Here is a 27003-nt window from a genome sequence, read left to right on the forward strand (position 1 = left end):
AGGGTGGAATCAGAAGCTTTTTATCTCACCAACTCCTCTCCTCTAACTGTCTTCAGCCTCTTTCTCATTGCCAGTGTTGCATCTCTTACTACCTTCTACTGCTATTTTCATGCTAACTGCTCTTCTAATCTTGCTAACTGCATGCCTCCCCTTCTCCTTTGGCCTCACTATACAAGACTCTTCTTTCTCTCACCCCTATTCTGTCCACCTCTCTAATACAAGAGTTAACCAATATTCTCATTCAATACTTTCTCTGGTAAACTCTGGAACTCCCTGCCTGCTTCTGTAGTTCCACCTTCCTATGACCTGAATTCCTTCAAGAGGGAGGTTTCAAGACACTTATCCTTTAATTTTTGATACCCACTTTGGACCCTATTCAAGGTCTGGCATCTCAGTGGGCCTTTTTGGATTTTTGTTGCCCTAGGTATCTCTCCTACATAAAAAAAAAAAAAAATAAGATAAAATGTTTGTTAATTTCCTATTTGCAAAAAAAATGGCCCAGTACCAACACAAGGGTGATGGAAAAAAATTACCAGGGTTTTTGTTTCTATCTGTGGAAGTTTGTAACTAGAATCTCCATAAATTAGGGAGCTGTATTTCTAACTGGCAGAAAAGATCGAAGGCTACTCAGCATTGCCTGGCCAAGGTGGCATCTGAGTTGCTGTAACACCAAGTTAGCAGAGAGCTCCTGAACTTGAATCTGTAGAGACTAATACAGACTAATACAGAGACGTGGGGTTATATTGGGATTGTACTTGAATTCAATTTGGATTATTTATGCAATGTGTTTCCTTCATTGTGTTGGCATCAACAAAGTGCCATCATTGTTTCTTTGCATCCAGCTCCATTGAAACACTCATTTCACAAGTGACTGGAAGAACTGTGATCAAGGCTGAGTGGTATTGATTTTGTAAAGTGCTTTGTGTACAATGTGTATAACTGCAGTTTTTCTAATGTCTCATGAAATGTCAGTGACCTTCCCCACATTACTAGTGTTTGTTCACTTTTCCCTTTTCTTACCCATACTCAGATTCAAACAACTTGGAATCTGTATGGGTAGGCAGTGGTTGTGTGATGCACTTCTTTGCTCCTTTACATAATTGTAGATGGTAAAAAAGGATATTAAAACATCATTAGAAAATAAATTCACTTTCTTCTAGTCCTGCAAAGCCCCATACACTATCAAGAACTAGCCTAGAGTGCCTGGCAATAGACTGGGCACTAGTGAGGCACACTGCCCCTTAATGCAATACATGCTGGATCTGTGCATGGTCCATCAGTTGTATTTGAGGCATTCCTTCCCTTCTTTTTGGCAAAGCTCACAAACCTTCACTGAGAAAAGACCAGTCACATTACAAACAAGAATAATTCATTAAAATGCAAAAAAGATGCAGATAAGGTGCAATGAAAGCTAAGGTAAATTACTCCATTTTAGTGAGAGCATAAATCATGAATATAAGCAATGATACACCATACTTATCAACATCAAACTTGGGCTGTCACAATCTGACTGGTCTCTCTCTCTCTCTCTCTCTCTCTCTCTCTCTCTCTCTCTCTCTCTCTCTCTCTCTCTCTCTCTCAAATGTTTCTGCTTTTCACTGATTAATAAAAAAATAAATAAAATTAATTCTTGTCATAATCAGTCCTGCAATTCACACACCCCAGATTCAATACAACACGTATTAGATATAAAAGAAAGTGAATAGGTTATGGAATTGTTATTATAAGCCATATTGAGAGAATGTCACAATTCTAAATTGCATCTCAAGCCTGGATATGGAAACCCTACTCATGCAATACCTGCTTGGAATCACAGCATTATGATACTTCTTTTTGTCAGTGTACACATCTTCACACACACATGGCAGTACACACACACACACACACACACACACACACACACACACACACACACACACACACACACACACACACACACACACACACACACACAGTTCCTACACAACAACAGAAATAACAAGACTCTGCTGCTCACATGGACTGGTTCACATTATCCATCATATCAAAACATCTCCAGGTGTTTCATTTAGTTCACAAATCTTTACATATGAGTCTGAGCCACATCTATGGATCATAATGACTGTTGGCTTGAGATTATCAAACTGTACAAAATATTGCATAGAGTTCAGTGTAACTGATAATTAATAAGCACATATCTGGCCTTGTGTGTTCTATGGCACAGCAGTGGACCCACATTTCTTGTGATATGAAAGCCTGAAGCTCAGTGCAAATGTTTATCAGCAAATAATAATACAAAGAGAGCACTGCCACTAGTTGTACAAAGTTTCTGTGACATTAAGCAGTACCATACTTTCCAATCAGACATAACAGAAACTGGAAAGCAACAACTTAAAGTCAGTAGTAAATGCAGTGCTGTGATGAGCAGTGCATCTTGAACCCAAATACAAAGACACCACTTTGTATGGTAAGAAGCCTGGTGGCCTGCATCCTGGTACAGCTACCAGCATGACAGGGCAACAAAATAGCGCATCACTTATGCTTTATGCAGTAATGTCTATGAATCATGAGTCCCATACATTAGCACAGATGATGCAAAAGAAAATATCAGCACAACAGTTTTCTGAAGACATTATAACAAAAAAAGTACCACGTGGAGCTTTTTCCCATCTTCCCACCACTCTGATCTGATTTCATAATATATATGGTTGTGCTGAAATTTGCTAATGCTTCTGTACCTGCCTTATATTTTTACACTGAATTCCCTTCCCAGTATTAACTTAATAAGCAACACAAAGTATCAGCATCAAGCACTACAAACTTTCTCACTCCCCTGCATGTTGGTGCACTAAGGCCCACAATCCTCTCACTCCCCTGCATGTTGATACACCAAGACCCAAAATCCTCTCACTTTCCTGCATTTTGGTATACTAAGATCCAGAATCCCCTCACTCTCCTGCATGTTGGTACACTAAGACCCACAATCCCCTCACTCTCCTGCATGTTGGTGCACTAAGACCCACAATCCCCTCACTCTCCTGCATGTTGGTGCACTAAAGCCCACAATCCCCTGACTCCCTTGCATGTTGGTGCACTAAGGTCCACAGTCCCCTGACTCCCTTGCATGTTGGTGAACTAAGGCCCACAATCCCCTCACTCCCTTGCATGTTGGTGAACTAAGGCCCACAATCCCCTCACTCCCTTGTATGTTGGTGCACTAAGGCCCACAATCCCCTCACTCCCCTACTACATGTTGGTGCAACAAGCCACACACAATTTGGGCAAACAAATGATTCATTCATCACATGGACATTAGCTCAGTACTCAAAGACTCCTCTTTATAATCTGTCAAAGGAATTTTTTTCTTATTCTGAAAACAACTGAATGAACTTAAGAGTGACAACCATCCATCACAAAACTAGAAGACAGGCCAATTTGGCAGCACACAGCTAGTTCTTGCCTTTATACAGAAATGCTTCACATGTATAGACAGCATGTGGGTCATTGGAATTCACTGTGCTCAATTCATCAAGTTATCATGAGGTATCTATTATTTCTTCCTTAACGAATATCACAAAGTTGCTCAGAACACAGCATGGAAGACTACACAAGTACTGTAGTAATGCTGATGATAATGACCATAAAGCTGAACCTCCATGTCCAAACAGCAGTCTTGCTCCATCTGCCTTGCCTTGCCTTGCCTGTGTCATCTTGCTGACCAGTAACATCATGCTGTGGCTGAACACATCATAACTGTTATGATACCCTGCATCGCCTTGCCTTGCTGTGACCAGTACTCATCAAAACATCATAACTGTTATGGTATCCTGCCTTTGCATTGCCTTGCCTGTGCTTCACTAGCCAGTAACAACACATTGAGGCTGTCCTTGTAACAAGCTGTCTTTACATGCTGACACCAGCAAAAAACAGTTATGATATACCCAGAGTGACAAGATAAGTGATTCTGCCAAAGTGCACTAGGAGTGATGAAGAAACTCTTCATCACAAGTCTACAGTTCTGCTGGCCCGGCTGCCTTGGCATGGGCTGTGTTGTCATTATTGTTGGTATCTTCCTTTAACAAAAGCAGGTGAGAAATGTAAAATGTTCATCCTAGCACATAAATTACATTTTTTAACACAGAAAACTTGTGCCCTGAGGTACAAGCCACCTTTTTTTGATCATGATCAGATGATCCACTCCTGCTACAAAGTTCATACAGTATAACACAAAATAACAATCACAAAGTATTTACACTCAGTATATATGTACACACACTTTGAAACCATCTGTTATACTAACAAAACACTATATACAAGTATTTCTACAAGCAGCCATGAATCACACCCATGTAGACCTTCTTCTCTCACCTACAGCAGCCTCTCACTCAGGCTTCCAGCACCAATGTCACCACACTCTTAGTGTTAATGCTAACTAATCATAAAAAATAAATGAATATATATATATATATATATATATATATATATATATATATATATATATATATATATATATATATATATATATATATATATATATATATATATATATATTCTTTAAACTCCAAGTCATTTGCCACTAATGTCTGGGTAAGAAACAGTATTAGCTGACAGACTTTTCAAAGAAACCCATTTAGTTCTTTGCTGTACATTCATATGGGGAATGTTTTTTCCATTTGAGTTACTGGTTCACACATTGAGGCCTGGTATGTGGCACTAGGCTGGTTGTGCTGTGGCACACAGATCAACCCCCAGACTCAGCTGTATATGAGTCATGGCTGCAGCACTCTCCTTTCTGAATCTGGAATCAACAAAAATTACAATAACTTTAAGAAAAGTCCAAAAATCAATATGGTAAGATGGGTGAACAATGTTGCAACAGTAAGGAGTTAGGAAGCAGATTAGCAGCACTAATGAAGTGCTAAGACTACACAGATTGTAATAGTCAGGCTGTGTGAGAAAACATGCATTTACAGAATGCCTGACTTCTGATCTTTCTAAAATTTCTGATTGGGGCACAGTAAACTTCAATGCCTCAAAAACTCAATTCCTCCATCTATCAATTCAACAAAACCTTCCAGATAACTATCCTTCTTCAATGACACTCAACTGTCCCCTTCTTCTATACTGAACACCCTTGGTCTGTCCTTTACTTATAATCTGAACTGGAAACTTCACATCCTATCTCTAGCTAAGACAGCTTCTATAAAGTTAGGCGTTCTGAGACATCACCAGTTTTTCTCACCCCCCCAGCTGCTACCTCTGTACAAGGGCCTTATGCATCCATGTATGGAGTATGCTTCACATGGCGGGGGGGTTCCACTCATACCGCTCTTCTAGATAGGGTGGAATCAAAAGATTTTTGTCTCATCAACTCCTCTCCTCTAACTGACTGTCTTCAGCCTCTCTCTCATTGCTGCAATGTTGCATCTCTAGCTATCTTCTGCCAATATTTTCATGCTAACTGATCTTGTTAACTGAATGCCTCCCCTCCTCTTGCGGCCTTGCTGCACAAAACTTTCTTCTTTCTCTCACCCTTATTCTGTCTACTTTTCTAATGGAAGAGTTAACCAGTATTCTCAATCATTCATCTCTTTCTCTGGTAAACTCTGGAACTCCCTGCCTGCTTCTGCATTTCCACCTTCCTATAACTTGAATTCCTTCAAGAAAGAGGTTTCAAGACACTTATCCTTCAGTTTTTGACTACCACTTTGGACCCTTTTCTGGGACTTGCATCTCAGTGTTTTTTTTTTCTTTTTTCTTTACTGGATTTTTGTTGCCCTTGGCCAGTGTCCCTCCTACTTAAAAAAAAAAAAAAGACTACACAGGTTGTGTTAATTAGGCTGGATGAGGAGTATAGATGAGAATAACGTAAAGAAGTAAGTTGCAACATTTTGGAGCGGAAGTAAGAATGACAGAAGCTGAACTACAGACATACTGCACAGAACCAATGACTTGGTGAACTGACGCTGAACTACAGACATACTGCACAGAACCAATGACTTGGTGAACTGACATCAGGTAACACAGCTTGGTGAGCAGACATCAGGTCACACAACTCAGTGAGCTGAAATAAGGTCCCACAACTCAGTGAGCTCAAATCAGGTCACAAGGCTCAGTGAGCTCACATCAGGTCACAGGGCTCAGTGAGCTCACATCAGGTCACAGGGCTCAGTGAGCTCACATCAGGTTACAGGCCTCAGTGAGCTCACATCAGGTCACAAGGTTCAGTGAGCTGACATCGTCACACAGCTTGGTGAGCTGAGAACAAGTCACTGAAATAGCAGCAGGTCACACAGCTTGGCGAGCTGATGTCAGCTCACACAGCTTCATGAGGTGACATCAGGTCACAAAGATTGACCAGAAGAAATATGGAGCTCATATAAGAGAGAGAGAGAGAGAGAGAAGATAACCATCCTGGAAATCATACTAAAGAACACAAAAGTGGCAGGCAAACATTATACCAAGAGATAATTACTTTTCCAATCCTCAGTAAATATCTCTACAAAAATGTTATAATCAAGTAACTAATTCATAGTTCTGTGTAAATATAACAAACATAACAGCTAAAATCTAAAACTAATTTGTATATATCTTTACTACATTATCAAATACCAGTCTTCATTAGTTCATTCTAAAAATTCAAATAGTAACAACAAAGTTTTAAACTAATTTTGTATATAGTTGCATGATAAAATTTACCACTTATTGCATTAATTCAGGGGAACATCATGATCATAGTTACTGAACTTCATGATCATGACTGCTAAGTTAATTGCTCCTAAGCACAAATGTAATTCACTTTCTTCTATGTTACTGCTACATAATGGCATCACTACCTTGAACAGTTGCTGACAAACTTCATATCATGGATTCCTAAGCCAATATAAGCAGCAAAGATTTCATAAACTCAAGGAACATTATTTGAACTTACACAGCAAGAATCAAGTATAACAGATTTCTTATAAAGCTCAGCACCACAACTGTAGCTAGTTCTCTCACTGATCTCAGTGTTCTAAGCCTAAGGGATGCACTCACCTCTTATTTGACAAGAACATTGTAGTGGCGGTCATCCTCAGCCACCAAGGTCACCTCAGGCCAGAGACCAATGTTGGAATCAGGGTAATAACAGATGAAGTCATCCTGACCATAACTGGCTGGCCGCACCACCTGCAAGGTCACCCTTAGTGTGTGGCCCAGCAGGAACATCTCCACCTGAAGCACCAATCAGGAAATTAAGGGGTGAAGATTTTAGTGACCACTGCATCTTCAGTCATGAGTTTGTGTATCGCTTAAGTTTTCACAAGATAACCTATCTACATATTACTTATCAATATCTCAGAAGCAAGATTCACATTACTGCCCTTGAAGTGATACTGATTAAAATCTTACCAAATAATGTCTCATAGATGTAAAAGAATAAATATGATACAGTAAGTCCCTTAATATGACCTTGTGATTTCACTTGTCCTACAATCTGAATTTTTGAAAGTGAGAGATAAATGTTCTGAAAATCTGACCAGGTTTTAATACTCAGTGCAAGCCTGTCATTGCCAATTTATCCTGCCTTCAGAAAATTTTCTCACTGTTTTAATGATGCTCCAAGGCAAGGCAAGACATTATATTAATGAGCAGCAATGAAAATCCTCAAGGGGAATCATCACATGACCTCTGAAAGAGACACTGGCCACCAAAAAGAATGGTCTCAGAGAGGAAACAAAGAGAAAAAATTATTCTCAGAGAAGATAAGGAAAGGAAAATGCAGTTTTAGGAAGAAGGGATAGGTAAGTGTTTTTGTAAAGGAAAACTGAAACATTAGAAATGTATCTAAATGTAGGAGAAAACTGTGCAGTGACTAGACAACTGAGACCAACCAAAAGCCACTCATGGCTTGATGATCATCTTGGCCTATATTTGCTATGTTTTCAGATTGTTTCATTTTTTGGCTAAGTGAAATGGCTCTCATTTCTTTGTCATTCAAATTAAGGACTTTTACTGTACTCCCTATTATGACTCCAGTCAGTGACTCCAAATTGCAATACATTTTCAATTAATATCTTGAATAAATTGTTCTCAATTATCTCAAATGCTTATCTTTTCATAAGCAAGTAACAACTCCTTAATGTTTATCTATATGCATTGATATGTAGTGTTCATCACCACTCCAGTTCATTCACAATATGAGTCAGTCCATTTTCTCATCACACCTTTGTATCAGCCTTAGTGATCCTTAAAAAGTGTCACCACTGTGCTCAATGCAAATGTTAATACAATATGTGCAGGATTCACTTTCATGTCATCAAAAATTTCTGTAGTAGCAAAGGACAAAAAAATTTAGTCACAACAAAGGCACCCTACCCAGGTCTACCTCAGAGGAATAACGACCAGCGACCTTAATCCCCTCTCCACTCCATGCTGTGGACATTTCCAGACAGACTGAATCACCAGGCACCCACAAGCCTTGTGTGACAGCCACAGCAAAATCCCTTCCAACACACTGACACTATTTCAAAGCTGAAAACTAAGGCCCACAAATGCCACAACAGCAGGGAGCCAGTGCCAACAGACACTGCCATGACAATCACATTGTTGTAGCCATGGTGCTCCCACCTATGGTGTCACCCCCTGGTGCCCCCAACATGGCCTCTAACAATGACAACGTCTTGCTGCCCACAGCTCGCGCCGCCCACAACCCCCCCACGACCCAATTCCTCATAGTCCTCAGGACAATGGCCACCTTGTTAGTGAACACCACAAAGGTGCAGGTGTCAATGATGTGGCAGAGAAATAAGATAATGCTAGGTCAGACTAAGAGCTTGTTAATGACCTGTAACAGTATGCGATTAATGTTACATATGTAAAACACGACAATGCCTCACCTCTCATGGCCCAGATGTTGTGCACACTAGACAGACATAAGAAACTTACCTGTGTATCCAGTGAGTATCCAGTGTGCCCTAAGGGTAACTTGAATCTTTAGCCTATGATGATGAAAAGTAGACAAGCGAACATTCTGGTGATCATGCGTCTTAAAGGAAGACATGAATGTATTAACCTAGTCGGAGTTTATATCTCAAGAATAGTAATATGTGTAGCAGTTTATGTAGTCTTGTTGCCGCTGAATATATGGAGGAAGCACAGAACAATGCTTGTTGTTTGTTTTCAGGTTGCCATAATATAGGTGGTACCATATTTTTGAGTCGGTGCAACTCAACTAGCTCCATCACAAGTCTACTGGTCATTCTCTGCCTTGCCCTTGTCATGAGTAATGATCAGAGAATTTTTCCTATGTGCCTCATGAGTCTCAATTTTTATATGTGTTCAGTATACTATGGTTTTCATATTGATGTGTTTCATGTGTTGACTTAATACTGGATTATGATGAGTGACATGATATTTTCTGTGGCAGTTTGCATGCAGAGGCCACATATTTTATTGTCTTTGATTTTGCATGTTGTGTTTGATTATTCTATTATGTGATTAAGTTGTATGTGCATTTATGTGTTTTATGTGTTTGATGAAAAGTAATGCATTACTAAGTGACTTAATTTCATTGATGAAGTGCATTAATGTACAGTTAATGATAAAGTAAATGACACTGATTTGTCAATGCAGAGTTAATTGAAGTGTTATTGACCTGTGTTATGATGTAGTTATTGTTTAATACCTGTATGTGTTTTTGGAATGATTATTTACTGGCTAATAAATAATTATAGCTTTTCTAAGCTGCATTTACCTCACTGTGAACCCATGGTCTGATCACATGGTATTCTGGACTTAGTACTACAAAGTTGCTGCAGTACTTGGTAAGTACAGAGATTTGTGTAGCTCTTGTGTAACTCGAACTTTTAATTAAAGATAAGTTCAGGGGTTACGACAACACAATGGCACAGTGACTAACAGATTGGCTGCCCACTGCTAACCTTCCTCTCTCCTTATGTTTTCCACTATTGGCAACTCCCAAATATGTCTAACCACTTGTGCTGTAATTTGCCCTAAACAATCTATTTACACCACAACTTCTTAACAATATTTTATAAAATAAAAGTTTAAATTTCTATAACAACTTCAAGATTTGGTTTGTAGCAAGTAAATTTAGTTTTTGAATTTCTGGCTGTCATTTTTGCAAGCCACATGCTAAGGATACACAGACACAAAACATGGGCAGTCAGGCAACAAAACAAATACACACCTTGTGCTGATCCTGAAGAGTGGGACAACATTATGGAAAGAAAACCTCATTAGTACATTATTTAACACACACTAACACACTTGGAACAATAACTTGGAGAAAACCTTATTAGTACATTATTTAACACACTGACACACTTGGGACAATGACTATAAAACTATCATACTATCACCAAACAAAAATACTTCTTGGGTTCAAAACTACCTATAGTAATAGCAATGTTATTACTGATAACACTGAGCTTTCTTAGTGAATCCCTTATATGCAGTGACACCTAAGCATGGGTCATCAAGTTCAAGTACAAAATATGGCAATGGCAATGTCAGTGTTACAATTATTTTGTTATCCCACAGCCAAATGAACCTGTACTATTCCAGCCTGACTTTACCTAGAGATACCATATATTGCCTTAGAAGCTTTGCAACTTAACCCTCTGATATTTTCACCAACTATGTCTATTCATCAGACTATGTTCATTCTCAAATCCAACTTACATTTCCCATTCTCCCCTGTCTTTCTCTCCTTCATCCCATCCCTCCATATTAACCTATACTCTACTTCTACATTTCCCTTCTTGCCCCCATTTGCCCCCTTCCCTTTCCCTCTGCACCACTGTATGCATTTCTTTTGTATGTGAAGAGAGAGAGAGAGAGAGAGAGAGAGAGAGAGAGAGAGAGAGAGAGAGAGAGAGAGAGAGAGAGAGAGAGAGAGAGAGAGAGAGAGAGAGAGAGAGAGAGAGAGAGGAGAGAGAGAGAGAGAGAGAGAGAGAGAGAGAGAGAGAGAGAGAGAGAGAGAGAGAGAGAGAGAGAGAGAGAGAGAGAGAGAGTTTGAAAATTTAAACATTTTGTCTTGACTTATTCTTCCATAACATTCTGTGAGGTACAAGTGGGCAGTCACCTACTTGCATTCACATCACAACAACAGCAACATACTGTTTTTTATGGAATATTGGAGCAACTTAAAATTGTACAAATATCATAATTTTACTATATAGTTCATTGCATTTACATAATATGGTGAGCCACAAGACTGTCTCTTTCCACCAGTTACCGATGGGGCTAAGAGTGTGAATGTTGTGAGTGTGTGGTGCCTTATTTGTACCACCCACTGTGGGATTGCTGACCTGCTATATAGATAGATATGTCACATTTGGTCCTCAAAGTATGACACTGACCATTTCTGGTCTCCTGGACCAATCACACACATATCCACACACAAGAAAGAAGGATTGCTAGCCTTCTGCTCCTCAGCTGATTTGTTGTATCTGCTCAATATTAGATGGACAGGGTCTACAGTGTGAAGGAAACAAACAAAATTTGTGTCCACCTGTCTTGAGATCTGAACACAGTGCTTCTACACTGTGAGTCAAGTGCCTGCATCACCAGGCCAATATGGTATTAATACTACATGAATAGCTTCTGTCTTTGAAAAGGATAAAGTTAAGACATCTACTATGTATCACAAATAGAATATTACATATACTACAATGTCCTCACACAAGAATGTGTTATGAACCACACAGAAAGTGTGTTAATGCTATGAGTCTTACAGAAACCAAGACCTTGAAATAAAAAATAGGGTCAGTGCCCAGGGAGACCGTAGGTACCTACAGAAAATTTTGCCCACCTGCTCAAGGCCAGCTGTGTCTCCCACTGGATTCAAGTGGTTTCTCAAGAGGTCTCGAGGGGTCATTGAGGAGTGCCGAGCAAACATGATCATGGCAAACAATGGCACACTTTCCCCACAGGTGTTGGCAGCATGCAAATCAAGGGCAGCTGCCAGCATATGCAGCTTGACAGCCTCACACAGACGTACATCCAGGAGTGGGTCCCTGTTGACCCGTGCCAGCACCACACATTCACGGTTCTCGCAGCCCATCAGATTCAGAACCTGCCATCAGGAACCATATCAGTACCAAAACAAAATATAAAACATTTTTTTATAATATGGATGAAGTTGAATTTCTAAATTTCAAGATGAGAAACTAAATAATTTTGTCCTTTTCCCTGCTTTGTAATTCATAGTTATGAATAGGTCTTAAAAATTATTTAACCTTTTCATATATACAGTATATAAAAGTCTATGAAATAATCTAGATTTGCACATTTACATTTGTGATTCATATGTATTTCTCAGCTCTTAATCATGAAATTTTGAAACCAAATAGTGACCCCTTTCAGCTTATCTGTCAGAATTTTCTGGTATTATTACTAACATGCAAAAGTAGATGTAAATATTGACTAAAAGGGTCAGTCTTTCCTGAACAACAGTTTAATCCAAGTAGAGTGGGAGTCATTGTATAAGAAAATCCGACCATCTTTGAAACTCAAAGAAAACTTCTTAATTAATTTAACCACAAATAACTAACAAATTTTTATCCATCAATCAATATCTTAAACCTATTCCTAAGAATCCCATCCCCAGGGAATGGCCATAACAAATGAATCCCCACTTATGTCTATCCTTATATTCTCTCTTTATATGCTCCAATCCTCTCTAATTTTCCCTCTTACTCTCACATACTCTGAAGATTTCCCTCGTTTCATTGTACCTTTTGCAATGATCATATTCATATACACTCTCTTAGTGGTGTTTATTCTAACTCACCAGACTGTCTAGTGCATCCAGGCAGTCCAAAAACCCATTAAGGACATCTTCCCTGTTGTAGGTTAGGCGGTGGCCAAAAGTCCAATCCCTGAGCCAGGTGGCACCCTGTGTGAGCTCTGAGGCAAGGCGGGAGTGAGTGGTGTGTCCACTGGGAACAGCAAGTCCCCTTGCCAGCACCTGATAGAGGGCTGCCCGCACCCCACAGTAGTTGTCACCCCTCACTTGACGCAGGTGCTTGAAGTTCAGCTCCATAGAAATAGCTGAGTACCCCTGAAAAATAAAACCAAGTATAATTCAAAATATTAATAAATACTAAAAAGTAATATGACAAAAGATTACAATAAAATATGCTTTTGTACTTATTCATCAGATGATGAACTTTGTATTACTTAGCAAAAGTTTTCATAATTCTATTTTTGCATTTGTTACCAGAAGTAGTTCAGTACCTCCATCCACATTCCCTAGAGAACATTTTTTATATTTTTTTAGTGTTCAGTTTGACATTTCTTCTTTCACATCATAATAAATTTGCTATGATAAAAAAAATATGCGTATTTTGGAACGTACAACAATGGCTGCCTTTTCACCCAAAACAGCCTTGCCGACACACCTGATACACAATATTTTGATACACCACAGTATACTGCAAGCTGTAACTCTGTAACTGGGTGTTTTAGCTTTCATCTACATTTTACTTCAGCCTTATGTACAAGATTCTAAATAAAAGAGTTCTTTGAATCAAAATCTAAAATTTCCCAAAATTCTTTGAGCTATACATCAATCACTAGCCTAGTTACTTCTATAAAACAGCCATCATGACACGGCTCAGCAGCAGCACATGCTGAGACTTGCTGCTCCATAGCTCTGCTCACATATGCCTGGCCTGTGTTTCTGAGCTTTTTACTAATGTTTTGTGCTCATATCTCTGGCCTCTTCACTTTTTTTCTGCTAAGAGTAGGACCAATAGCTGTCTTGTTCATCATTACAGTGTGTAGTGTCACTCATATTGCTGAGAAAATACAGAAAAACCCTAAAGCAATAGTGCTGTTGCTTATAAACAACAGTGAAAATAGCAGTGTTAAAACTCAGTCAGTGTGTTAACACCACTCAGGGAAGTGAGTCACAGGAATGCTCAGACCAGAGTTCCCATTGTTTTGCATTTCCCATTTTTCATACATTTTCCTTAATTTACTTTCATGCAATCACAAGCTAAATTACTGAATCAAGTACAAATGATGTTAAAATTATTTATGCCATAAATAAAACTGTGCAAGACTGCAAGACTGTGATAAAAGAGAAATATTATATTATATTATTATCATATATATATTATATTATATATATCATTATTATATATATTATTATATTATATATATTATTATTATCATATATATATTATATTATATTATCAGGAAACACTCAGACAGTGCGTGGCTGAATGGCATTTGGTACACTTTGTGACCAGCATGAAGGTGCACTGGAACTCCGAGGCAAAGAGGGCAACAGTATCACATTACTTGAGGAGACTTTTGCCCCTAAGGCAGTTTGCATTCTGTACTTTATGGTTGCCCTCCAGATGGAAGAAGGTTTGAGCTATACAGTGCTATATTTAACTCAATTTCCCTACCAGTGGTGCTTGGTACACCATGTTATTAGGGGCCTCACATAAAATCTCTCGAATCAAAAAGGATGACACGTTGATCAGACTCCTCTTGAGTAATACAGGATGTAAGGATAGCAGATAGCCATAATTGCATAATTATCAATCTCGTGAAAGGCTATTTGACACCCTGCTGGAACAGGTAATGCGGGAAGAAAGATACAAGGTTAGCAGTTAGCTGAATATTGTGCAGCATTGGCCTTTCCTACCTGGGAGTATGGAGGTAGGAATAGAGTACAGCATCCATGGAAAGTATTGTCTGTGTCCTCACGTTTTTTTTTTTCATCATATTTGTCATTTGTGAAGGTTAATTAGAGATAATTCACTTCCTGGCATTTATTTAACAGTTTTTCATATTGCCCTTGACTTTAATGACCAATCTGAGAAGTTTAGGCATTGATTCAGCAAAATCCTTGAAGTATTCCTTGCCCAAAGAACACCACCACAAATTTTTAATTTCATTGGTGTGATGCTGAATGGATGACATATCGTGGTCTGCAAGGCAATTCTTTATGTATCTCCAGCAATTCTCAATGGATTTGAGGTCTGGTGAGTTCCCTGGCCAGTCAAGAACCTGAATTTTGTTATTTTTCAGCCACTGCATTACATATGTAGCTCAATGAAATGGAGCACCATCTTGCATGAACATGTTGCAACCATGTAACTCATAGAAAGGCAGCATATGATCCTCCAACATTTGCATGTAGTGTTCACCTGTCATTGTTTCATTCTTAGGAAGGGAATACAACCCTCCATGACCCCCATCACCACTAAATGCACCCCAATACCATTATGCTAGGAGGGCGTTTCATGGTTTAAATTGTGTATGTACTGAGGCAAGTAGCGGTTGGAGTTCTAGAGATGCCTCACTTTTCCTGGCAATGTTCCAGTGCATCTGAAGCTGCTTTCATCACTGAAAAGCACTTTCCTGCATTGCTCTGAAGTTCAGTTCTTGTATTTGTGTGCAAATGCAAGTCTCTTCTTTTCATCAGCTTTGTAAGAAGGGGTTTGTCAGCTGACTGGAATGTTGGTAAGTTAAGCTCCTCTAGCCATTTCTGGATGGTTCATTCTGAGACCTCTTTTAACACATCTGGGTGCAACTTCTTCAGTTCACAAGCTGTAATTCTCAGATTCTTCATAACCTCTCACTTTATGAGGGTATCAGTCACCTTGTATGTCTTTCTTGGTCTTTGAGACATTGGTTTTCTTAGAGGTATGGTGTCTGGAGAGAAGGTGTGAGCTACTGCAACCAGCTGGCGAATGGTGCCCTTGTGTTACCCTGTATATCTTGAAATTTTTTTTTGTTGGCACATTTTCAGTCTTCCATGCCAAAATTCTGGCCTTTTTCTTTATTGCTGAGGTTGGCTAGAGATAATGTAGCAGTAAAATGAGAAGGCAGGAAGGAGAAAGAGGGGGAAAGGGGCATCATGGAATGCAAACAAGTGTCATAAACCCTCTCTACATGGCTGCTCACTGAACACTAAGGCAGGAAGTGTCAGTCTCCAGACATATGCTTACTTTACCAGCACTCGTGGCAGCAAGACCAGGCATACAAAAAAAGACGCAACTCAGCTTCACTGAACGATAACTTAGCACACCATAATTTGGAGATTCTGGGCAGTAGCATGCAATGCTTTCCATGACACTGTATAATACCCGCTGGTGAAAGGTTGCATGGGAAGAAGTATAGAGAGGAATGCGAGAAGGTATGTGAAAGACCGAAGAGAAGCTAGGGCAACTATTGAGGAAGGATAAAGTGTGACAGCATTTAATGTATTCAAGGATATGGTGACTACAATAACAGCAGAGGTGGTAGGGAACAGAAAGTTCATGGTGGACAGCTGAGACTGAAAACGCTGTAAAAGGAAAGAAGAGAGTATAAGATAAAATGTTGAAAAAATGTGATTGGGAAATTAAAATGGAGAAAACAGAGTATATGTCTGGGAATATGAAAGTGAAATCCTTTATAAGAGGATAAAAGTTTGGTAGGAAGCTAAATGAAGAGAGAGAGAGAGAGAGAGAGAGAGAGAGAGAGAGAGAGAGAGAGAGAGAGAGAGAGAGAGAGAGAGAGAGAGAGAGAGAGAGAGAGAGAGAGAGAGAGAGAGAGAGAGAGAGAGAGAGAGAGACAGAGAGAGACAGAGAGAGAGAGAGAGAGAGACAGAGAGAGACAGAGAGAGACAGAGACAGAGAGAGACAGAGACAGAGAGAGAGAGACAGAGAGAGAGAGAGAGACAGAGAGAGAGAGAGAGAGAGGGGGGGGGGAACCTAAGAATATGAGAATGAAGAGAGAGGATGGTGCATTTGTGAAAAGCAAAGAGGAGGTGAAGGTGTGTGATTTTAGCATACCATATAGGATGAATGTGCCAGGTGAAGGCAGACATCAAGTGGTTATGAGAGGAGAGAGAATAGAGGATGTGAGTAAGTTTAAGAATCTTGGAACAGTGCTAGATAAACATGGTGAGATGGATGGATGGATAAAAGAGAAGATTGTAAAAGGCAGAAGTGTCATAGGATCACTTGCAATTCATGAAAGGAAGAAATTAATCTATGGATATAAAGAGAGATTTAAAGAATAGTATTTTCCTGCCAACACTGACATATGGATCTAATCTGGAATTCAAATAAAGCACAATAATCAAGAGTATGCATTGAGGTCCATATGGAGTGGTGTGAGCAATGAACATGTATGAAAGATGTCTTACGAATGTCTGTGCAAGTCATGCAAATTGTGGAATAATAGGATAAGTGAAAACACTGAATTCACGGAGGAGATATGGCCCTATTGAGAGAATGAAGAGCAAAGAGTTTATAAAGAAAGTGTACTCATATGTATATGATGCCAAAGGTACTATTGAGAGAGGAAGGGTAAATCACAGCATGTGTGGAGGAGGTGTTAGTTGGTCAGGTGATTGAACAATTAAGAAGGGAATGTTTGGATAGGGAAAGGCAGAGCTTTTTCTGTTGTGCCCAGTCCCTTGGGGAATGCTCCAAGAGAGTGCAACATGTCAAGAGATAGATAGTCTGATTGATAAATTCACCTTGAGTAGTATTTGCAGGAGTTTGTGTCATATCTTGTAAAATGTGCTGACTCAAGAAATAATCCCAAAAGATGCACAATGTTAGACATACAAATATTTTTTAACCCATGCAGTGCTTAGTATATATATATATATATATATATATATATATATATATATATATATATATATATATATATATATATATATATATATATATATATATATATATATTAGGGAAGTGTTTAGTACATATACATACAATTTCATTTTTGAGCCATCAAAATGGCCTTCAGTTTTGTTTGTATACATAAGACTTGTCACTAATTTTAACAAAGAATATTTTGACGTCAGGAATGAATGTTTTGATATACATATCTATCTTTTGGGCTTGGAGTTATTATAGGCTGAATACTTCTGTAGTAAATGAGACACATTTAGGGATTATTTTGTTTGTCGATGCCTATGTCAAGATGCATATACAGTGAAATCCCTCTTATCTGGCATCAACAGGACCGCCGACATGCCGGATACTTGAATATTGCCAGATACTTGAATAGAAGTGAAATTATGTCCACAATCACCACCCTACATTCATGCATTTTACCATAACAAAGATCAGCTGATCTTAATCAGCAGCTGATTTGATCAGCTGCTTAAGTGTAAGCACAACATGCTTCCTCTTTTCTACAATTTTAGGCATGATGAAGGCGTCATGCGATAAACAGTGCACACGCGGGACTGAGTCACTGAGTAAACACAGTGCAGTGGGCCGCAGGTGGCACGAAGCAGTGCGCTCTGGTGGTGAGGGGACAAAGTATGCTTCGCGCGGGAATTTTAATCGATTTTATGAGTACACATTGATTTTTTATTGATTTTAAGGTCGGGGAAAAATGTGCCGGATACTTGAAGCTGCTGGATACTCGAATGCCGGATGAGAGGGATTTTACTGTAATGTCAAATCAATAAAATGAAATTGAAAGCTAGGGTATTGGAGTGTTGTAAAGATTTTGGTTATAAATGTTGCAGAGTTGGCTAAACAGGGCAGGCTGCTGTATTTCCCCCAAAGGTCATCATATACAAAAGGAAGTTACTTTCTCACTTTCTCCTATGAAATCATTTCTCAAATCTATATTCAGCACAGCATGAGAAATAGGAAACGAGCCTTCACAGTAATCGAAAAGGAAAACTGAAAGTCGTAAAATTCATAGTATGTTCTGTTCTTTGAGAACCACAGGTCTAGTAGCTATGGCCTTGAGAGGTAGGTTATTGCTAGAAGCACTGCCAACCATTTTCGTGAACGTACAATTCTTGTTTATTTATTTATAAAGAAGTACTCATTTATTACACACACTATAGGGTTGTGGAAAGTATATACAAAGGTGAGAATAAGAGCTTTAAAACTATAAAAATAAAATTCCATATCCCTAGTCTGATATTGTGAGCTCTGGCAAAGGGAAAAATCTAAGAATTAAAATCGTCTGGTAGCCACACTTCCATTCATAGCATGAGAATAATATATATATATATATATATATATATATATATATATATATATATATATATATATATATATATATATATATATATATATATATATATATATATATATATATATATATATATATATATATATATATATATATATATATATATATATATATATATATGAAACAACTTGTTATTTTTTCTCACTTTATGTAATAAATAAAAAAACATATGGAAAGAATGCAACCAAGATCCCTATCTCTGACAAAGCACAATACTGTATGGGTTAAATCTTTCATATTAACAAGTGTTAATTTATTCTCTTTCCTAACAGTGGCAATAATCTTCAGGAACTTTAAATAAGTGTAGTACAATGTAAGCCTATTCTTTTCTTTAGCTTACACAACTCAAAGACTAACTGCAGAGTTCTGCCTTCATGGTGTTCAACTTTCTTTTTCAACTGACTATTAAGTACAGTAATTTTCATTCAGTTTCTTGTTATATTCATGAAGAAAAATGTAACAAAATTTTCTAACTTGCCATCTGAAAAAATCTGGATTACAAAGTAGTCCCCAAGCACTACAGAGTCTGTGTGCTCTGCTCCTTTCACTTTTCATGATCAATCACTTTCCTACTGTTCAGTCTTTGCCTAAGCTCAAGACTATCAGTCAAGCAAATTCTGTTTTTGAAATCTTTATCTCATGAAAACATCACAGAACATTAGCAAATTTTGTTTACCTTCATTTAATGTCTTGTTCATCCATGACTGATTCATTGCACAGCCTACAAACAGACAAGAGTGAAAATGTGTGCAAATAGTGAGAAATGGTTCTTAATTATATAGTAATTACTTTTGCAGAAGATATAGTCCTGATATCAGTAAATGAGAGAGGCCTACAACAGATGATAAATATATTCGATAGTATATGTTAAAGGAAGAAGTTAAGAATGAATTTTAAAAAGTACATGGTGATATTATCTAAAAGAGGTATGAGTGATGAGGCTTATTTAAATTTTATACATTTATACATAGACCAAGTTAAATGTCTTAACAAATATGATATGAAACAGGAAAACAAAGGAAGTACAAGAATTTAGATCTAGGTTAAATTTACAAAGCTTAGTTACACACCTGCTTGATGGTCTGAGCCTTAGGGGTGTTGCCTTGCCATTCAGTGTTGGCATACTTCATCAATTCTAGCTTGGGCCCAATAGCAGAGGAGGTCCCAAGGCCAGTGGTGGACTGATCCGGACTGGTGGCAGTGGTGGGAGCAGACCAGCTGTTGTCATTGTGTGAGCTGGTCTTGTTGCCCATGACAGGAGTGTTGTTATTGTTGGTCTGGTTTTTGTTGGTGTTAATGGCGGTGTTGGTAATGTTATTGGGTGTAGTGTTGTTGTTGAGGCTTCCCCAGCTATTGGTGTGTTGAGGAGTGGAAGTGCTGCTATCAGAGTTTTCTTTTTCCCTGAAACACACAAGACCATTGGGGGTTGAGGATAATGATGATGATGATGATGATGATGATGATGATGATGATGATGATGATGATGATGATGATGATGATGATGATGATGACACTACCTAGATGCTCCCATTAGACATGTCATTGTGTCACTATACTATTATGCATTTCAGAGCCTGTTACATTGTTTACAGGAATAACTCGAACAAACTGATGAATTAAGATCATACTTCAACATTGTGTTTCAGACACTGCTAATTTTCATCACTATGGTCAAGTGACAAAAGTAGAAAATGAAGCCAATTACTCTTGTAAATTAATGCATGTAAGACTCTGGCACCTGCCAGATGCATGAAGGTATTAGTGACATTGTTGTGACATCACTCCCTCATCTCCATCTCCACAGAGCTGCATTCTAGTTCTAAGTAACAAGTGATGCTCCTAGCACTGCCAGCATAACCATGAATCTACTGTATCACACTACCATAATGATGTGGTCACTTTTGGCATGGCCAATGGATTCATACCAAATTAATTCCTATGCTTCTGGCAAAGAACACTAGCAGTGACTACCAAGGGGAGATGAACAGTGAACTTTCCTGCTACCTTCACTGACTGAGCCATCAGTACAGGTGTGGACAATCAACTGATGATGGAAAGTCACTGCCCCCATCACAGTGATCGAGAAAGATGATCTAAAAAGAGGCTGGATCACTGCAGATTATCCTTTCCTATTGGTGCCACACAGCTGTGTTTTCTCAAATACTATTGTAATAGTTTGCTGATACTGGATAAAAGTAACCAGGTAGATTTACAGTCATGTTGGCAGTGGCAGGAGTGGTAGCATTAACTCTCAGTGGTGGAAATGATAACAATGGGGTAGAACTTAGAGACATTGTGACGTTACAATCTCATCCTAATACCTTCATGCGTCAGGCAGCTGGCTGGGTCTTTTGCACTGTAAATTTACTAAGGAAAGTGCCTTTATTATTAACTTTTGTTACTTGACAATAGTGACAAACATTAGTGGTGTCTGAAGCATGCTCTTTCAAAGTATGATCCTAATTCATCAGTTTGTTACAGAGTTATTCCTAATTACTCTAATAAATAACAAAATATTTTTCTGAAGCCTATGGGTTTGTCATCAATCTGTTATTTAGTCACATGGATGAGTGGTGGTAATAAATATTATTCTGAAGCCTATGGGTGTGTCACCAGTCTGTTGTTTAGTTACATGGATGAGTGATGGTAATAAATACTAACAAAAATCAGTATTCATAAATAATGATGATGGGCAACCAAAATAATCTGAAAAAAAGTAGCTTCATTTTTGTAGAAAATTAGTCATTTCTGGGATTTTTGTTCATATACATATGCATAACCTCTTGAGATTTGCATCATACTATCCTCAGATATGCTGTATGATATAACTCTCACAATTTATTGATCTTAATCATGGCAGGTCTGGATGGGAGCAACACCACTTGAAGCAAAAAGTTGCTACAGCAGTCAGTCTGAATGGGCTGTTGCTCATTAAGACCCTATTACAGCATGCTTTGATCCAAGTCTCTTTCTATATCTGGCTGCTTTTCAAAGAGTGATCAGTTGCTTCTTTTAAAGTTTTCAGTGTTCTCTTCACTGCTACCACAAACATGGAGTGGCAGGTAATGATACTGGCGATAGTGTTAATAAGGTTTAATAATGTCATGTTATTTCTAAAATAATGGGGAGAAATCTGATGTTGCCTTACTTGTTATATGGCTCATGTACTTCAGCCTATGAACTTCAATATTTGCAATTCATGTTCATTCCCTATTCATCCTACCTTGTTCTCTGACATAAATAATGACAGAAGAGAAAAGACAATATGTCAGAAAGAAATCTGTACTTAAGATCAGATTTGTACCTTAAAAATCACACCATTCTGGCATTTTTTTATTGACACAATAGTTGGCTAAGATTCAAACAAGTTACAGGAAAAGCAGAGGTGCTGCACCACCTAGAAAAGAAGTTTCCCTATGGGAAACAAGCAATGATGAGACATAATACTCCTCTGTGTAAGTGATGAACAGCAGGAAAACAGAGAAATGTACTAGTGTTTACAATGCATCAGCAATGCAAACAAAGAAGTGAAGACCCTGATATCTCTTTCACTGGGATGATGAGCAGCACAGGCATGAGTCTATGCAATAAGTTTTGTACAGTGGGAGTGAAAATTTAAAAGCATGCAGTGGACATGTTCAGAAGAACATATGCCATAGGAATTATAACACAGCAGTAAGTTATATACTATATCAAAAATAAAGTTGGTGAGGGTTAATCTGAGGAAGAAAAGTGATGAAGTAAGCAGTTTGGCATTTGACTTATTACTTTCAGAGATGAATATCTTTGTGAATTCATTCCTGCCAGCAAAAAAAAAAAAAAAAAAATTTAAAATAAAAAAAAAAATATATATATATATATATATATATATATATATATATATATATATATATATATATATATATATATATATATATATATATATATATATATATATATATATATATATATATATATATGAAACAATTTATTATATATGAGGTATCCCACATTAGAAGTGCCACTCATGCTAAAATAAAGAGAGAAAAATGTGCTCAAATTCTGGCAAACTTCCAACCATAATTTTCTTATTACATATGCTATGACAATGAACTTGGTCTCAAAATAACTGATTGACAATCAAAATCATGATGGCCTCAAAAAATGTTTGAGATCATGATGTTCACTACCTAATTTTTGCATATCTTTTGGAAATTGTGTTATGGTTTCAGTTGTTCACCAAAGTTCAAGTGGATTTTTTCTCTGAATACAGCACACAATAATGATAATTCATGAATACTGGAACATAAAAACACAAAGTAAAAAATTGTGAAGAAACTGGGGAATATCTTAAGGCCTCTCATCCAGTTACTAATACACAGCAGAAAAGCCAGGAGCATCCTTTTTGTCTCAACAAAGACACTAAAACAAAAGGAACTAATTCCAAATTTTCCAAATTGTAACAGCAACTCATCCTGAATGGGCAGCCCTTCTAACACAGAGTATTGCTCAGCAGCGTGTTGCACCTGCATTGATGGTCGACTTGACATAAAAATTATTCTCTCCTTGTATAGATTTTCAGCCTTACTGATGGGATACCCATTCACTTTTGGGCAAAAGTTAAGACCTCAATAGAGTGCTATACACAGTTATCTCAATTTTTGGCCAGGATGGCACAAGTGGCTCTTCTAATGCAGGATGCCTCATATATAAAGCAAATATCTATTACATCAGTAATCCCATCCAATGCATGTCAAGATATGCATATTTCTGAGCTGCTGTACTAACATTTAATTTTCCTTTACACATCAATGAATCTTTCAGATTGGTAAAAAAAAAATGTCTATCTATATACCAGACTGATAACCCATTAAAAGGAGGTAGCCAAAACAAGATAGTGCTCTTTGTCTCAAAGTAAGTATAAAAATACATAGGAGAAAGTCTCCAGACTCCTCACTCCATCACTTTTAGTTGCCCTTTATGGCTAACAACTTGACTGTGGAGTGTGTGGCTGGGTAGCAATCCTCTTGCCATTAAAGATGTTTAGTAAAAATATGGACACATGAAAACTGTCTTGAGATTTCAAAGAATACTTTTCTTGAGCTGGAGTACTTAAGAAGAGTAAGGAAATATACAATACAATACAAAACAAACATGGCACTTAAATCACATTATGTTCCCTATATTCCTAAGCCTGCTAAATTAAAGGATATATATTTTTGCAAAATTTTAAAAAATCAACTTCTCACATCCTCTCGTTAATTTTTAATGTAAAGAATTTAACATGTATTATTTTATGTGAGAATCTTCTATCTGCAATGCTCAAGTGGTTACTTTTAGTTGTAAATAAAGCTCCATATACCCAAATCACAATAATTCTTCTAGAAGTGTCAGAAATGTTCTAAACTATCTTTCTTTAACATCCTCCTCTAACTGTATCTCAAAATTTCATGGCAATTATGCAATTGTTAAGAAAATTAATAGAAATTAGGATTCATAATGCATATTATGAATTTAGAGCTTAGGAATTCTTCATGTTGTCAAATTACAGCCAATAATTTTTTTTTAAATTAACCTCAGAAACACAATGCTATTTTCACAATCTCTTCACAAAAATAAACCCTTAATGCTCACTTGATCTCATGCACAGGTGAAAGGTGAGGGTGTGCGTTGTCCAGGGGAGCCTCAAGTCCCTCCACGTACCCACTCTCCTCTGAGCTCCAATAGCGGCGTGCCTTGCTGCCAAACTCACCAGGACTGAGGCGCCGCTCCCAGGCTGACCAGCCTGTGCCCTCCGAGTCAGGGGTGGCAGGGGAGATCTCTGAGCTGCTGGCCAGACCCGAGGAGCTGCAGGCCAAGTGCAAGCGTGAGACATGCAGTGATAGTACGGTGCTGCGGCAACGCTGCATCAGGTGCTCCTTGTGACTGAGGCTCCAACTATTTGATGCAGAACTTAAATGACCTCAGAACTCATAATATACAAAGCATGAATGCTATATACTGAACTTCAAACTTAGGTACTACAAATAAATGTTACCATTACTTGGATAAGGCCCACAAGTGGTACTCAGAACCAAAACTTCAACCATCTTAAGTTCAACATTTGTTTTCAAAGCCTTATTGTTCAAAACATTTATGGGCAAATTCACTTTTCTTTCCATCATATGCAGTCCAGATTTCAGTTCAAATTTAGCAATCTAATTAAGTCTAAAACTCATCATCAATATTCTGAAAACCTTTCAATTTGTGGGCAGAGAAGCAGTTTTTTCCATACTAACATGCCTGTTGCCATGATTGCACAGCTTGTTTTAACAGTGGCAGCCAGTAGCTTCTCACTCCAAATGGTTTTAGAGCACTGCTCTCTCTCTGTCAGTTTAGAATGTAGCAAGCAACCTGTTCCAGGCCAATAGCTTTCCTCAGTTCCTGTTTTGCCAACTCAAGTTAGAATAAGAAAACAGCACACCAAGAGGCAACAGAATGACAGTACAGTAATTAGCATGTGCAGCAAAATAATATCAAAATAAGATCAACAAGTACACTAGCCAGAGAAAGGAAGGGAGGAAGCCCATTACCTGTCTGGCAAGAAGCCATGAAGTATGAAAGAGAATTGATAATAAAATTTGTTAACATATCTGTACCATGTCTCACAAAAATTGTACAATATATAAAATTACCTCTGAAAAGATCTTTTGCTACATGGTCATACTAACAAAAAATCAAGTTGCATTCACACTCAGGGGCTTGAAAGTGTTAAAATCACATCATATTATAAATTACTTTTTTGATGACTGTACATAAATGAAATAAGAGAAAAGTGTGTAAAGATAAAAAAAAATATTAACAATCATCTGCCTTCCTTGGATATTAAGAACAAATTTTCTTGTTCACAACTGAGCCATCATCCCAGAGAAGTAAAACCTGGGAATGATGGAAGGTCTACGGAAGATGTGTGAGGGGAGAGTATACAGAGGACCAGATATTTAGTGGATTTGTATCCCAAGACAGAAAATTGTCTCCAGTTTTTTCCTGACATAACTGAGAAATTTTCTTTTTAAAAGCAACACTGTCAAATACAAAAGGCTAGACCTAATGAATGGAAACCTCAAATTATGGCTATGGTTTATTGCAATGATCAAATCTTACTGTTTAGAAGAAACCTCCCCTTTCCACTGATAGCTAGTCATTAACATGTCAGTCATTAACTTATCATAATGCAATGTGTACAGTAACAATGTCATAAAACAATAATTTCTTCTTTAATGAGAAAACTGAAACTATATAAAAGTTACTTCATTAAAAAAAATGAATAAAAAATATAATAATAATGTCAGTTAAAAGCAAAGGAAGTAGCACCAAGCACTACAGTGAATGCATCCTAAGGTCTAGCAAAGATGACAACATTCATTACACTATATGCAAGAGTTATAAGCTCCACTTTAAAAAAAAGAACAAAAAAAAAAAGAACAAAAAAACTGTTAGAAGACTAAATTAGCAAAGAAAACACATATAGCTTCAGATATTAAAACAACCTACCAGAATTACATGTAGTTAAGCTCATAATGACACCTGCTGTATAAGTTACTCATTACTACGCAATGACAGGCACCAGTATCTATCACAAGACAAACGGAAAATAAATAATCACTTCACAGACATGTAAACTGTAAATATGAAAAACAAATAAATAAACAAAATGTATTGGACACTCCAGTGACACTCCAGTACTTTCTCATCTTTCAGAGTAATGATTGGACAGTACTATTTGATGAAACTATTTTTTTTTTTTTGAATTAATTGGAGTGGCTCTTATTTTTATTTAGTAATGAGTGTTTCATTTACTACATTTCTATAATCTTAAACTTTTGTGTAGAAATAAAGCTTATCCTTCACTCTATAAGGTTACAGTTCCTCCAATATTACTTTAACAAATCTATAAGACCACCAACATAACTTACATCATGAATTAAGGCCACAAACATACATACACACATATACACAATGCTTGCTGGCTCAGTGGTAATG

General features: G+C 37.7%; 1 protein-coding gene across 9 annotated transcripts in view; it reads right to left on the reverse strand.

Annotated features, from left to right (window-relative positions):
* Window positions 1-1133: 1133 nt before the first annotated feature.
* Window positions 1134-27003, reverse strand: part of LOC135110202 (uncharacterized) — a 130236-nt gene continuing 104366 nt past the window's right edge. For 6 of the 9 annotated variants that reach the window (XM_064022242.1, XM_064022243.1, XM_064022240.1 and 3 more), the window contains 7 exons: window positions 24616-24828; window positions 20073-20403; window positions 12776-13045; window positions 11795-12058; window positions 10169-10180; window positions 7015-7191; window positions 1134-4777 (listed from right to left, as the gene is read on the reverse strand). In XM_064022242.1, the coding sequence (XP_063878312.1) occupies window positions 7018-7191; window positions 10169-10180; window positions 11795-12058; window positions 12776-13045; window positions 20073-20403; window positions 24616-24828 (1264 nt within the window). In that variant the 3' untranslated portion in view covers window positions 1134-4777; window positions 7015-7017. Of the gene's footprint in view, window positions 4778-7014; window positions 7192-10168; window positions 10181-11794; window positions 12059-12775; window positions 13046-19696; window positions 19724-20072; window positions 20404-24615; window positions 24829-27003 lie in introns of those variants that run through there. The other 3 variants (XM_064022244.1, XM_064022239.1, XM_064022245.1) reach the window with 3 other exon arrangements.

Source organism: Scylla paramamosain, chromosome 20, assembly GCF_035594125.1.
Source record: "Scylla paramamosain isolate STU-SP2022 chromosome 20, ASM3559412v1, whole genome shotgun sequence".
In the NCBI taxonomy this organism is placed as follows: domain Eukaryota; kingdom Metazoa; phylum Arthropoda; class Malacostraca; order Decapoda; family Portunidae; genus Scylla; species Scylla paramamosain.